The sequence below is a fragment of the Eurypyga helias genome, unplaced genomic scaffold, assembly GCF_000690775.1.
Source record: "Eurypyga helias isolate BGI_N326 unplaced genomic scaffold, ASM69077v1 scaffold15852, whole genome shotgun sequence".
NCBI classification, from domain to species: domain Eukaryota; kingdom Metazoa; phylum Chordata; class Aves; order Eurypygiformes; family Eurypygidae; genus Eurypyga; species Eurypyga helias.
Window position 1 is genome coordinate 46,115 of NW_010236741.1, and position 14,251 is coordinate 60,365.

General features: G+C 41.8%; 1 protein-coding gene across 3 annotated transcripts; it reads left to right on the forward strand.

Moving 5' to 3' along the window:
- Positions 1-1,496: 1,496 nt before the first annotated feature.
- Positions 1,497-9,585, forward strand: LOC104502987 (cytochrome P450 2H1-like). 3 transcript variants are annotated; one of them, XM_010147207.1, is made up of 9 exons: positions 1,497-1,684; positions 3,598-3,760; positions 4,630-4,779; positions 6,536-6,696; positions 7,106-7,282; positions 7,713-7,854; positions 8,133-8,320; positions 8,797-8,938; positions 9,390-9,585. In XM_010147207.1, the coding sequence occupies exons 1-9, from the start codon at positions 1,505-1,507 to the stop codon at positions 9,569-9,571; spliced, it is 1,485 nt and encodes a 494-aa protein (XP_010145509.1). In that variant the 5' UTR covers positions 1,497-1,504; the 3' UTR covers positions 9,572-9,585. The 3 variants fall into 3 exon arrangements, with proteins under 3 accessions (XP_010145509.1, XP_010145508.1, XP_010145510.1); XM_010147206.1 differs by having other exon boundaries at positions 1,505-1,684; positions 6,536-6,705; positions 9,390-9,571; XM_010147208.1 differs by lacking the exon at positions 7,106-7,282 and having other exon boundaries at positions 1,505-1,684; positions 9,390-9,571.
- The last annotated feature ends 4,666 nt before the right edge of the window (positions 9,586-14,251 follow it).

Here is a 14,251-nt window from a genome sequence, read left to right on the forward strand (position 1 = left end):
TCAGAAAAGTTGTTTAGTAACATTCATTAACCTTAATAACCAAAGTAATTCATGCTCTTGACACTTAAGCAGTGTCAGAATATAAGTTTAATCTTGCACCTACCAAATTCATTTTTCTCACCTTGTACCTGCTTCACTGGTTTATTGCACTACAGGTTTCCTGAAACCTGAGCTATGCTATTTAGTAATTATGTGTCTGGTTTAGGAAAGGTGTACCTGTTATCCAGACTCCTTCCTATACGTACTTAGTTTTAAGAAGACATCATCCACTCAGCCCTGGCCAGCAGCAACCCTGAGTGCCTGTTGAATGTGCAGCCCCTTTCACATCCCCTTGAACAGTGATGTTTACTCCAAGCTTCCCTGACTTGCTCTAGTCATCTCCTAGAACTACCATGTTCAACTGTGCTCCAAGAGAGACTCAGGATCTCCTTATACAAAGTCACATAAAAAGGAAATATGCAGCTTAATACCATGCCTGTGGTTGGGGCTGAGTGGAAACTGCGGGAATGGTGGGGGAGGCACATTAGACACTAGGGGCTATAGGAGTCTGAGGACAATGTTTAGAGTAGATTGCTAGCATTTTATGATGTACAGACAAGATCTGGCAACAGAGTCTTGGGATCAGCTCTTCGGTCTTAGGTGACTGAATCTCTTTTCTGCTCTAATTCTCTGCCAGAAAACACACATAGTTCTCACCCTGTTTGTGGGGTTTTGGATTCCTGTGGAGAGGAGGAGTGGGCAGCATAATATTGCATTTAATATTTTACATTGTAATAAATACTCAATATTAATTAAACCAATCATTCTGTTAAGCTCTGTTCAGGGTGCCTTTAGCTGTCATGGATCTTTACACCTCCTATGGATCTTCAGCTAGTTCCTAGAAACATCAGAAAGGAGACCGCAGGTTGCTGCAGGGATTTGTTGTTTGGGGAGAACCTGTGATCATGAAAATGCTGTAGACAGTACAGTTTGTCTGGGTAAATATCAGATTAGGACAAGCTGAGTGTATTCCTCAAAATCTGCATGTGTGACTTGGGTAAAATTGCATAATATCATTCCAGAAATGGAGGTGAAATGCCTAGGAAGAACTTGGAGTGATGCCCTTTTTCACAACACCTCCCTGCATTGTGCTCAGATACTAGAGGGGCTGGCAGATGTCAATCCATGCATGAAGGCAAACCTCAAGAGGTTAAGCATATACATAGCAGCTAGGCTCTAAGTATTTCTGCATTTTGAGTTTGTAGACAACATTAGAACATGATTTCTTTAGTCCTACACGAATGATTACCCAAAGGAACACAAGCTGGAGAGGTAAAAAATCAGTATGCAAACACGGAGTTTATCCCTTGTTTTTTTCATTCTTATCATGAGCAGATTAATAAGTAATCTCATATCTCAGCAGGAAAATATGGACTAACGTGCTTTGATATCACAGAGTATAAATAAGCATAGATTTACAGGTCCAACTTTAGGCTCTTCTGACACTTGACTTCCTCAGCCCACCATGGAGTTCCTGGGAATGACCACTATTTTCTTGCTGGTCTGCATCTCATGCCTTCTTCTCTTTACCACATGGAGAAGCATATCACAAAAAGAGAAGCAGCCTCCTGGTCCCATCGCACTCCCCATTGTTGGAAACCTACTCCAGCTGAACCCGTGGAACTTGCCTGAAAGCCTGAAGAAGGTAAGGGACTGTCTTCGTCTTTCCTATGTTGCCCCCATTGCATATAAAACAAGACCAGTCCAGACTGTCTCAGCTTAATTCACATGCTTAATTTGCATTGGCCAAATGTCAGACTCAAACAGAAACAAAGGTTTCCCAGTAATAAATGCCTCTGAAGCCTATATGTTGCAATAATCTATATATCTAAGTCTGTATCTTTGTCGCGGTTTAGCCCAGATGGCAACTAAGCACCACACAGCCACTTGTTCCCCCTGCCCACAACCAGGTGGGACTGGGGAGAGAATTGAAAAAAAAACTCGTGGGTTGAAATAAAATCAGTTAATAGGACAGCAAAAAAAGAGGAAATAATAATATTAATGATAAAGGGGTATATAAAACCAAGTGATGCACAATGCAATAATTGCTCATAGCCTCATGATCCCATCCCCAAGCAGCAATTTCTACCCGCTGGCCAACCCCAGGTTTATATACTGAGCATGACACCATATGGTAGGGAATATCTCTTTGGCCAGTTTGGGTCAGCTGCCCCAGCTATGCCCCCTCCCAGCTTCTTGTGCACCTCCTTGGTGGCAGAGCATGGGAAGCTGACAAGTCCTTGACTTAGTGTAAGCACTACAACTACATAACAACTAAAACCATCAGTGTGTTATCATTATTCTCATACTAAATCCCAAATACAGCACTATACCAGCTGCTAGGAAGAAAATTAACTCTACTCTACCCAAGACCAGGACGATATTGCAAGTCTAAGTCTATTTATTTGCAATAATCAAATTAATTAAGAGCCCTGTGCTGACCTCACAGCACAACTGCAATTTGCAGTGGATTTGCAATCAAGGCACGATTGTAGTATTCACTATACTGCTCCTGTGGCCAACTCCTCATCATGCTGGCCCTTTTTTGGGGAGGACCCTGCTGCATTTTGCTGCTTCTTCTCCCTGGCAGATAGGTAGGAACTCCTGGGAGCAGAAGTAACAAGTGAAGGGGTTGAAGCAAACAAGTTTGGAGGTGAATTGTGCTGTCCATTCCCTCCCCTGACTAATGTCAGCCATCTGTGAAACAAACCCTGTGTTCTGCAAGGCCTGGGAGTGGATAGGTGGACAAAGTTCAGCTAGAGTGCCTGTTCCTTAGGGTGCCGTGAAGGGATGGTGACAGATGGATGGGAAGGGCGGGTGTCCCTGGGTTGTTCAGAACAAAATTGTGGTGATGGCTGACATCACCGTGTGTACTGTCAGTCACACACATACCCATATGACCTCCTTTTTGCTTGATGCTTGTGAACACTGAGAATCATGAGCACCTTCAGGCCTTCTGCTTTGTTTCAGAGCACTAGGTGATTCAATTGCCCACCATAAAAAAAAAAAAAAGGGGGACTCTATCTAATTTGCTCTTAAAAAGTGAGCATGAGAAGAAGTGTTTCAGGTCGGACCAAGTAGTCCAAGAATGTTACTGCAATTGTAGCCAAAGTGTAAGGATGAAGAGACTCTCTGCTGATATACTCACCTAATTTCCAGAGATTTGTGGATGAGGAGATTTGAGAGACAACCATTTGTGCTCAAAAACCCTTCAGGCACTTGCTCCCATAAGCGTATATAATTGCTTTTGAACCTGTGCAAGCTGTTAGCCACTGTGCTCTGTAGAAAGACATTCTAGCCTGCTTTGCCAGCCCTGTGAAGAACTGTTTTCTCAGATGTGGACTTGACACTTCATCATTTCTGTTCATATCCCCTATTTCTTGTACAATTCCCTCTTCCTTTGGCTGTAATTCATAGCTGAAAGATCTCTGCACTGCCACTAATCAATGCCACGTCTCAGCGATGCTGGGACAATGGCACATCACCTCTCAAATCCCTTTGCTACAAACTTTTTTTCACATTGTTAACATTCAGACATGGTGTTCTTCTTTCCTACAGCTCAGCAAGAAGTATGGTCCCGTCTTCACAATAAGTTTAGGCCCACAAAAGGCTGTGGTGCTGTATGGCTACGATGTTGTGAAAGAAGCCCTGGTTGATCAGGCAGAAGACTTCAGTGGAAGAGGCAGTCTACCACTGATTGAAAAACTCTTCCAGGGCACAGGTACGTCCCTGGTACTGTTAACATACACAGCTGATGCTTTCAGTGCCTCAGGAACACAGCTGAAAGGGCAGTGGAGGAGGGAATGGTGGATTTCATTTACTACTTTCATGCATACAAATTAGCACTAAAAGATTAAAAGCCCAACCCATTACTTGGATCCTTGAGTAAACTGCACCCCTGGAGAACTGTTTAAGGTCCCAGGTTGGCTTCACCGAGTGCCTTTCTATTTTCAGCAATCTTCAAATTCTGGCTAAAATTTTGTTCATTAAATGTGCCTCTAAGATCCTGTGCTCCTCCCATTTCCGAAAATACTGACAATATGCATACAGCCAAGGAATTAACAAAAGGAAAGTCCACAGCACAACAAAGACAAAGATAATAGCGGCTGTCCCAGTAAAGGCCGCATTCAAGACTAGGCCCCAAGTTTATTCACTAGGGCAGTTCCCAGTATGTCATTTGTCTGGTTAAATAGTACCTATTCCATGGTACTATAGTACAGTACCAACGGTGTTAATAGTGACACGCTGTGTGAAGACGCATAGCAGAACATCTGAGCAGTTATGTCAGTGCAAAGGCCATGTGCTTGTGCCCAAGATGAATTCAGTACCAGTGTTGCTTTCTTATTTACATCCTAGTGTAGTTTTTCTTAATCTGGGAATAAATTCAGTTATACTCAAAGTATTGTGACAGATGGATCACATCAATCACCTCCAGAATTACAGAGAAGTTATGGTTTTGGGCACATAGCAATTGCAGTATAATTCCAGAGAGAGATGTCTTTGCATGTTGAGTGCTTACTGTGTAGCTCCCATTCAGGAGGAAAAAAAAAACGTTTCCTCATGGAGGTTTGTTTTTCCTTCCTGTGTCAGGCATTGTGACCAGCAATGGAGAGACCTGGAAGCAGCTCCGACGATTTGCACTGACAACTCTGCGGGATTTTGGGATGGGGAAGAAGAGTATCGAGGAGCGAATCCAGGAAGAAGCTAATTTTCTGGTGGAGAGGATCAGGAACACACATGGTAGGACATGGACTTTGTGCCTGCTGAGACACCCTGCACATCTGCAATGAGACAATGAGTAGTGTAGGGCTGTTTCACCAAATCTGTGACCCAAGAAGTGGGCATGTGGCTGCTGTTTCTGCTCCCTGTGACAATGGGCAGAGTTATCACTGCTGGGAGTGGGTCAGCCAAAAGTACTGTGACAGTATGGAGGGATAAATGTAGGAGACTGGTGTTGGTTGTCCTTTAACGTGTTCTGCTTGAGTAACCAGACAGGAAGTGGTAAAGGGAATGTCTTGGACCCAAAGCAGAGGGTTTGGTGGAGACAGGGCTGGTGACTGCCAGGTAACCAAGCAACATGCACCTTCTTGCTTTGTCTCTTGCAGCTCTAAGTAAATGGGTCTTGAAGAAGTGGGGGAGCAGAGAAGTCATTTACAGATATTTGGGTTTGGGTCCAGTCCATCTGAACACTAGGCAATACTTCCCAGTATGGATGGGGGAATGCAATGGTAACAGGGATTATAAGATGCTTTTGAGGGCAGGGCATAAGGTAACCCCCTTGATTCCAACCTACACATGCATTTTCTGGTAGGATATAAGACAATGTTACTTCTAAGTACTTCCCTTGAGAGTGGCACAGTACTAGCCTGGACCACAGATCTCCTTTCTGCAGCCGGCCCTCAGTGTGGGCTTATTCTGCAAGGGGGAAAAAGCAGGTGGATCTAAAAGGATGCTGAAGCATCACTGTTTCCCATGAGCCACTAGAAAATTCAGTCTGGCTTCACAGATAAACATTTCTTCTACAAATCAGAGAAAACACTCTCACCTGCACTGCTCTTATCCTTTCACTAGCTGAGTAATACTGTATTGCCTATGCCTTACTGCAAGCCTCCATCTCTGGATCACATTGTTATGGCATCTTTTACTGCATAGTAAAAAGCTTTACAAGCAAGATATACACAACTGAATAGTATAAAGCCATTATTTACTCTTAAGGGTAGGACTAGTCATCTATTAGGCTCAGCATTAATATACTCACCAATTCTGATGAGACATCTGCTGAGTCTTCAAAGGCCAGGGAGTCATCAGTCAGGCAGAGAAGGGTTGGTGCCACTGCTCCTTGGAATAGGCTGATTATCAAGGCTGTCGTTGCCTTTTTCTGACTCCTTGTTTTTCTTTTAGGATTTTATACCTTTTCATGTTGTTGTTTCTTCTCTTGAAACTTTGAGTTGCACCCTATCACTGCCTGTAATTATTTTTCCTTTCTTTCTTGGGTCTAATCTCACTTTTTTCTCACACCATAGTTCTCTTCTTAGAAGCTTATGCAGCTGTCAAAACCGGACTTTGATCACAGGCATTTGAAGCCCTAGGAGAGGGTTATGCAACTGAGGTTACGCTAGTACAGTTCATAAACAGGGTGCAGTAACCTGAAGACATGTCTCAGGCAAAGTATTTCATTGGGTTTTGGTGGGAATCTTCAGGCCGTTTCTAATAAACAGTATATAAGGCAGACAGGCATGTGTCAGCTGAAGAGGAACCAAGCCACTCAGACCAATGTTCTGCTGAGAACAGGACAAAAGAGGTACCTAAACCATTCAAACAGGAAAACTAGTTTACTTCAAGTAGAGAAGAATGAATTGGATAAGCCCCTCACCATCCTTTCAAAGGACTACAAAACTCTGGGTCTCAAGAAGATGCAAAACTTCCCTGTAGTGTCAGAGGAAGGGATGATGCCTGAAATACTGAAAGCAAGATACCATTATTTTTGTTGTCACAGAGCGACCCTTCAACCCTAGCAACTTCCTGGTCCATGCGGTTTCTAACATCATCTGCTCCGTTGTCTTTGGGGATCGGTTTGACTATGAGGACAAGAAATTTCTAACTTTAATTAACTTGCTAGATGAAAACGACAAGCTCCAGAACTCTATACAAACACAGGTGTGTACAGTTTTATTTAATTTAAAAATTTGTTAGTAATTATATTACTAATGAGTATTTATTCATGTTATTATTTTTTAATTGGAGTGGATTTTCCTGAATTTGGAGACATTTTTTGAAAGACAGAAAGGCAGTTATATAATCAGTTCCTGTTGTTTTGTTCTTACATTATGGAATTGCCATTGTATGTCCAAAGAAGAATACCATTGCAAAAGTTGCCCAAGTGAGGTCTATCCTTGCATATAGTGAAACTATAAAGTAAAAGGCATTAAAATTCAGTTGAATAATAAAGACCTACTGTTCCAAAACAGTTTAATTTCCTCATTTTCATAGTTACAGTTAGGGGAACATTTTATTTATTGTATCCAAATTAATCAAAATGTACTTTTCCATAATTTTATTTTTACAGCTATACAATTTCTTCCCAACTGTCATGGAGTATTTACCTGGGCCTCATAAAAAAATGATAAAAAATACTGAAAAAGTTGATCAATTTACTTTAGAAATCATAGCGGAACACCAGGAAACCCTGGATCCCACTTGTCCTCGAGATTTTATTGATGCTTTTCTTAACAAAATGGAACAGGTAATCTAAGAGATATTTATTGGATTATAAGAAAACCACTGCTTGAATCCCAGCTTCTTTTCACTTGTGGCGGGGCACTGGGCTTTTGAAAACAGAGGGGAACTTGCTTTTCTTGGTACATCAACTTTATTCTATCCTCTCTATTTTCTTAATAAGGATTTTTAAACACAGAATTAACAGCACTAGCCAAAGTTAGGAAAGCTGAAGACCATTCTGGTTGCTGTAATTCAATGGGCCTCCCATACTGAAAAATGTTCATAATATTATTTAGTAAAAGTACCATAAATGCTGGTGTTCTGGAGAGTGAGTGGCATATTTCTGAAATTACATTAGATGTGTTTAAAAACATACATTATGGGTACAGGACTTTCCTTTTTAAACAAACTGCTTAGGTTTGTCCTTCAAAACGTTCTGCCAATTCTTCCTCCAGGAGAAAGGGAATGGTCACTCAGAATTCACCGTTGAGACCTTGAGTAGAAGCACGCTTGACTTGTTCCTTGCAGGAACAGGGACCACCAGCACCACATTGAGACACGGACTTCTGATTCTCCAGAAATTCCCAGAAATAGTAGGTAATAGAAAAGGAATACATAATTGAAAACTTTTTAATAGGTCATGGGATCAATTTGGACAATTCCTGTCACTAACAAACACATGTGGCAATGGTCCCCCAACTAGGAGTGTGGAAATGTGTATTAGTCTTAGCTCTATTCCTAGGAAAGAGATTTAATACTAAGTACCTTCATATATTCCTGGTGTGCTAAAATAAAGTTTTGCTGTAAATATAGGGAGAGATGTAGGCAAACAGATGGGGGACTTGTCCACTCAACACTTACTTATTTCCTAACAGAGAAAATTCAGAAGGAGATTGACCATGTGATTGGCCGAAACCGAAGCCCCTGCATGGCAGACAGGAGCCAGATGCCCTACACAGATGCTGTGGTCCATGAAATCCAGAGATTTATTGATTTCCTTCCACTTAATGTCCCACATGCTGTTGTCAGAGACACCAAGTTCAGAGACTATTTTATCCCCAAGGTCTGTTCCACTGTGTCTGAGAAAAGTCATAATCTCTTGAAAACAATTTAATGTTCTATTCATTGTACTTTATTTTCAAAAACATTGAAATGTGATACACAATTGGAATAATCTTGTTTGGGAGAGGATCCTGGAAGTTATTGACTCCAGCACCTTGTATTTGGGGGAAAGAAAAAAAAAAAGACTTTTCATCTTCTATGTTAAGAGGGAGAGAGAGCTTTCTCTTTTTTTCCATGTAAATGTAAGCAAAGTCCTAATTTATTTGGAAGCAATATTACATACTCTTTTACAGACTCACCATTAAAATTCATTTCAAGAAAGCGTCATTTCCATAACAGTGACACACATTTTTATTCATTAAATCCTCATTTTAAACTGGTTAATCTTTGATTACCCTTCTATTAAGCTCTAGGAATTTCTCAATGCCATTTTGCTTTAACATGTCTCCATTTTAACTTCTCTTCTCTTTGTTACAGAACACTATGATAATTCCTACACTGAATTCCATCCTACATGATAGCAAGGAATTTCCAAATCCAGAAAAATTTGATCCAGGACATTTTCTGAATGCAAATGGTACCTTTAAAAAGAGTGACTACTTCATGCCATTTTCTGTAGGTAAGACCTCTTTCTACTTCAGATCCTAGGATGTCCTCTCCTAGAACCTCTTTGAAGATTTTAGTGGCTCTGTCCCCATGGGCCATATGGTGATGTCTGGTGATCTGCTAGAGTCACTTCTGGGCAGCTGCAATCACAAAAACTCCTCCAATGAATTCTACAAGAAGAGATGTATGAAATGGGACCCAACCATGCACCTTCTCTCCCACCAAACTTACCATCAAACAGCAGCAGAACACGAGAAACTGAAGCCTTCAAACTGCCTTTGCCCACTGAGGACTCCCATTGTTCTAGACACTTAGCCCCTAGTTTAATTCATTTGCTTCCCCAAAACGCTGCAGCACTGTCTGTCCATTCTGAGATGTCTGAACTTTCATGGAACAGTGCTTAAAGTAAGCTACCAGCAAAATGCTCCACTGTCACCTCACTTTTTATTATTTTTTGCTTGCAGGAAAACGCATGTGTGCAGGGGAAGGTCTGGCCCGGATGGAACTATTCATATTTTTAACAGCCATCCTGCAGAACTTTACCTTGAAACCTGTTGTGGATCACAAGGACATTGACATTTCCCCCTTCGTCAGCACTCTGGCAAATACGCCCCGACCTTATGAGGTCTCTTTTCTTCCACGTTAGCAAAATAAAGACAGTTGCCAGCTCCCAAAGTCATGAAAGCTCTGGTTGAATGACAGTCATTTCCCAATCTGTTGAGACTGAAACACTCAGATTATTTGCTAAACACTTTATGGACAGAAATGTGCTTACAAAAGAAAATTGTATGGTGCTTTTATAATCACCACAGCCAGCCCTTAACAGAGACAGAGTAGGCAATTGCATAGGGAAGGAGACAGCTGCTGTCCCTACCACCTGATCCTCTCAGCACCACAGGAACAGAAGTTTGTACTCCAGGGTTTCCACAGAGTCTACCTCTCCTCCGTAATTTTAGTTGGTTTGTGACCTATTTGTAAAGGTAAACATAAAAAGGTGGTTTTTTTCCCCATTAGAAGATGATCATCATCTGTATTCTTGCCCCAATACATATTGTCTCCTATGGTGGGGTTGGAATTTATCAATTACTGAGCAGATGGGTCCTCTTGTGTGATTATAATGAAGGTTTGTGAAATTACAATTTATACTGCAAAATAAAGAAGTAGCACACTGAATTGTTTTGGGTTGTTTTCCTGAGGTCCCAGAAGAACATATTTTTTGGGGAAAACTTGCCTTCACAAAGCTTATACTCCCAAATGTCTTCCAAGTCTTGTATATATCTGACTGTTTCACTTCACTCACTTGTATGAAATGTATTATGGCTTGAAGAATGAGTTGGCCAATGACCTACAAAACTTCCATTTTCAGTAATAATGTGGGAGAAGGCTGGACTGACCCTACAAGACCTACCAGAACATCAACTGCGGTTACAAAGCTGTCCATTGTGGCAAAAGTGGACAAATAAAATAATACTGAGATCCCCCAAGGTTTTATTTACTAGATTAACGTCAGCTTGCATCTTCCCATTATTTTATGAATCACATAAAGATCACCACAGCAATGTTACAATCAGGAAAAAAAAAAAATAAGAGTAGTTTTAACAAGTTGCCAAGCATACATATGCAGATGCAGGACTGGCATTTCCTAACAGTCACATTCCCTGCAATGTATAATTTAATGTGATTACAGTGAAGACAGAGAGCTGAATCTGTGCTATGTGGAAAAAAGACAGCAACTGTAATATTACCACAATGGCATTAACTATTTGTGTGAAACAGGCACAACTTCTTTCAAGATATTAATAAGCTAGATATACCATGAGTTGGTAGTGTGGCACTGCAGAGGCCACAAATGTCACAGAAATATAAATGAAAGATATGAAAATAGCATCTAGTTAATCCCCATATACCAAAGAAGATCAACTATTACAAGTTTCCTCACCAGATAAAAAGAAGAAAGCACTCCCTACTTCCTCTTCAGCTGACTAAAATAGTCAAAGGAAATGGCCGAGGCGCAGCTTCCATGTTCCAGACCATCTTCCTCCACGCTGAAAAGACAAGGACACAGACAATGCAAATCAGGAAGAAAACAGCTTTAGTTCTCAGAGGCTCCACCGTGATACGCAGTGGGCTTTGAGATCAGAGGAAGGCTAAAGCTGTGTCCTGGAAGCTTCGCTTTCTGTCACCTGTGGTACAAAAAGCAGTGCAATGATAACCAAAAACTGCTCGCAATTCCTCTGTGTTAACTAGCTTTAGCACCAAGTGATATTACCACCTCCTGGGAGATTAAGTATCAGATTTTTAAAAATTAGAATGCTTAATGAATGGTATTTATGTCATCAACTTTTGTTGACCACTAAACTGAAAATCATCATTTTAAAAACTAACTGTCACTGAAAAACTCTACATCTCCCACAAAGCCATGCCAGTCGCTCTCTGCCTGCCTGCTAGCACTCAGTTTTGCATAGACTTTTTTTTTTTTTCTACTGGGACTGTACAAGCAGTGCATTGCTTGCTTGTGTGCAGCACTAAGCAGGGCTATATGAATTTTCTGTGGCAAACCTAACATAATTTTCTGTCACGTGGCCACATGAAGAAGGGGCTTTCAAACTTGATTAATCCATTCTGCACACTGTTGCTATTAGTTCCCAAATATCTCTCACAGAACATAAGCACCTCTGTGAGCTGATATTTCTAAGAGTTTTCGCAGGAGCTGGGAAGCAGCTGCAGAAGCAACAGTCAGCTGGGCAACCACTAACAAAGAAAAGAACTGGCAAGTTCTCAAACCCACTAAGGGTGCCCCCCAGTGAAGCAATCCACGAAGCAAAAATATGTACTTGAGCATTTTCCCCGTAACAGCGCAATAGCACTTGCCTGTACTACTATTATAAATTAACATCACATACACAGATTAATTTTATGTCTGGACGTTAAAGATAGATGTGGGTGAAGTGAGATGGAGTGATTATTTAATCTCTTGGGACGTCAGTGCTCCCTTGATAACTCTATACAATAGCATGTTAAGCTAAATATGACTGTCAAGAGACCTGAGAGCTGAAAGTGGCTTTCTATCACATAGAATATACTGAGGTTCAACAGTGCTGTTATCCTGAGGATAAAGCTGGATTACTGATTAACACTGAAGAACTTTGGTTCTGGGCTTCACCTTTCTAAATGGATCGTCTGTTTGGCACACAAATACACCAGAGATGTTTTTCACATGGGTCACAACCATAACTGACAATACTTGTGTGCTGTGCGATACGCTCCCCCCAACGGAGACAAACACACAGGTTCCAACTTTCTTGCAGCTGAGGGACCCAAGGAGAGTTTTCATACTTATGCTTTTGCCTTTTCAAGCTCTAATATGGAGTATGCCTTCCCTGGCTTCTTTCTTTCACTGACGACTCTCACCGCAAGAAGCACAGCTTTTCTGCTCTGTGCAATGTGTGGCCCTCTTAATAGCCTCCCACACACATGAACACACAGTGTCCACCACTGCACATACTGAGCCCAAACACTTTGTGAAAACAGGACCATAATTCTTACTGAGTTGAAAAAATTTACCAAAAACCAACACACCTTTTAAGTTGCATCCACTTGCCTCAAGCAAGTTATTCATCAGCTGTACGATGTTTCCTATGAGGGTCAAAGGAAACAGCACAGGAGGCGACTTCCCTGTTTCAGACATCCTCCTCCACGCTAAACAGACAAGGAGGCAGACAGTGCACACCAGCAAGAAAATGATTGTGGCTCCCAGGGGTTTCATTGCAACATGGAACAGGCATGTGGGCTTGGGAAGGGCTGAAGCTGCATCCTGGAAGGCTCACTTTATCAAGTCTGCAGTAAAAACAACAGTGCAAAGGTAACCAATATCTGCTCTAGTATCCTCTAGATTAAATGTACTGGTTAAAAAAAAATCACTTGCTGCCAACAAACTTGGATGAAGTGCTTTAATTTTTAAGTCTTGGTGACCTTTATTTAAAGTCAACCTTGTCCTACTATAATATCAGAAAGCAGGAACAAACATTAATCATTAGCAAACCTTGCATTAACAAACCCTGTCATACTTTTCATAGCATGCTTGTCTTCTGCCTACTGCTGTTGCTTACATGTTTGTCCTCTCATGGGATGCTGCAAATACAACAATGTATTTATCTTCAGGCCATTACATACACTTGTGATTATCATCCCATTGGATATCTTTTAACGTTTCTATTGAACACAGAATTCCAGGTTAAAAAGTATACTCCATTCTAGAAGAGCTGTTTTTCAGCTGATGGACGTGTTGCAGTTTCCACTAATGATTTACAAGCCCATTCTGAAGACTGTGGACATGTCCACAAAGTACTGCTCTGAACATTGCCTGACTTCAGAACAACGTGTTAGAGCAGCTGGGCAGAACTGTCTTGAGGTGCTGGGGAAAAAAACACCTCTGGAAAAGAAATCTTCTGTTTCAGCCTACAGAGCTGTATTTGCTAGGCTGATGTTCACCCCCACCCTGGTTTGCAGTTGCAGGCCAAGTCCTCAAGAACTGCTTCAGCTCCAAAGCAGTTTCACGGACAGCGTTGATAAGATACTTTGCCCCCTGACTCTCATCTATCAGCCCTCCCTTTCCTCTGTTCTTTTCTGTGTTCTTCCCTTCAAGCACCTGATACTTTCTGATTATGTTTTCCCACAGGAAATACTGCAGAAGAGATAGAGATTTAGCCTCCCCCTGTACCTCCTCTGGAACTTTTCATGGGCTCTCCAGGGGAAATGTTTGAGCAGCAGCCAACTTGTGCCTCTGCTTTGGGACTATACATTTCCCCAGTACAATGCTGTTCACACACACCTAGCTATATCTCTTCTGTGGTGCTACTTTCCAAGAACCTGCCATCCTTGCTGTCGTTTGGATTCTACCAGTCACAGAGGGCCCTCTGGCAGAGAAGGGAATAGTTACTCAGGGACAGTACTGGAAACAAAGCTGTCAGCTCTCGGGCTAATTGGGATGCCACTGTCACACAATCCTCCGCCAGTCAGGTAGTCAGTCTCTAAAATTTCCTCCCAGAAAGAAGTCACCTGTGGGACAAGCTCCTTTTCCCATTTCTGCTTCCTGGAGTTGGGACGCTCAAGAGTTTGTGAAGGAATTTGTTATTTCTTAGCTCTCTTACCTGAAAACACTAAGCGCCTGCTGGCAATGCATGGCCAGGTGGTTTTCCATCTTCCGAATTCCTGGAGGTTTGAATCTTCGTGGTTTATGACACCGGGTTGTATTTTCCAGGGGTAGCAAAGCACCTTTTCCCCAGGCGCCGGGCGCGGTCCCCGCTGCGCCGCACCGCTGCCCCCT

Coding starts and splice junctions, on each gene's coding strand:
- LOC104502987 (XM_010147206.1), top strand. CDS start 1,505: ATGGAGTTCCTGGGAATGACCACTATTTTCTTGCTGGTCTGCATCTCA. Junction 7,283..7,712: donor TTCTTAACAAAATGGAACAG/GTAATCTAAGAG, acceptor TTCTTCCTCCAG/GAGAAAGGGAATGGTCACTC. Junction 8,321..8,796: donor GAGACTATTTTATCCCCAAG/GTCTGTTCCACT, acceptor TCTTTGTTACAG/AACACTATGATAATTCCTAC.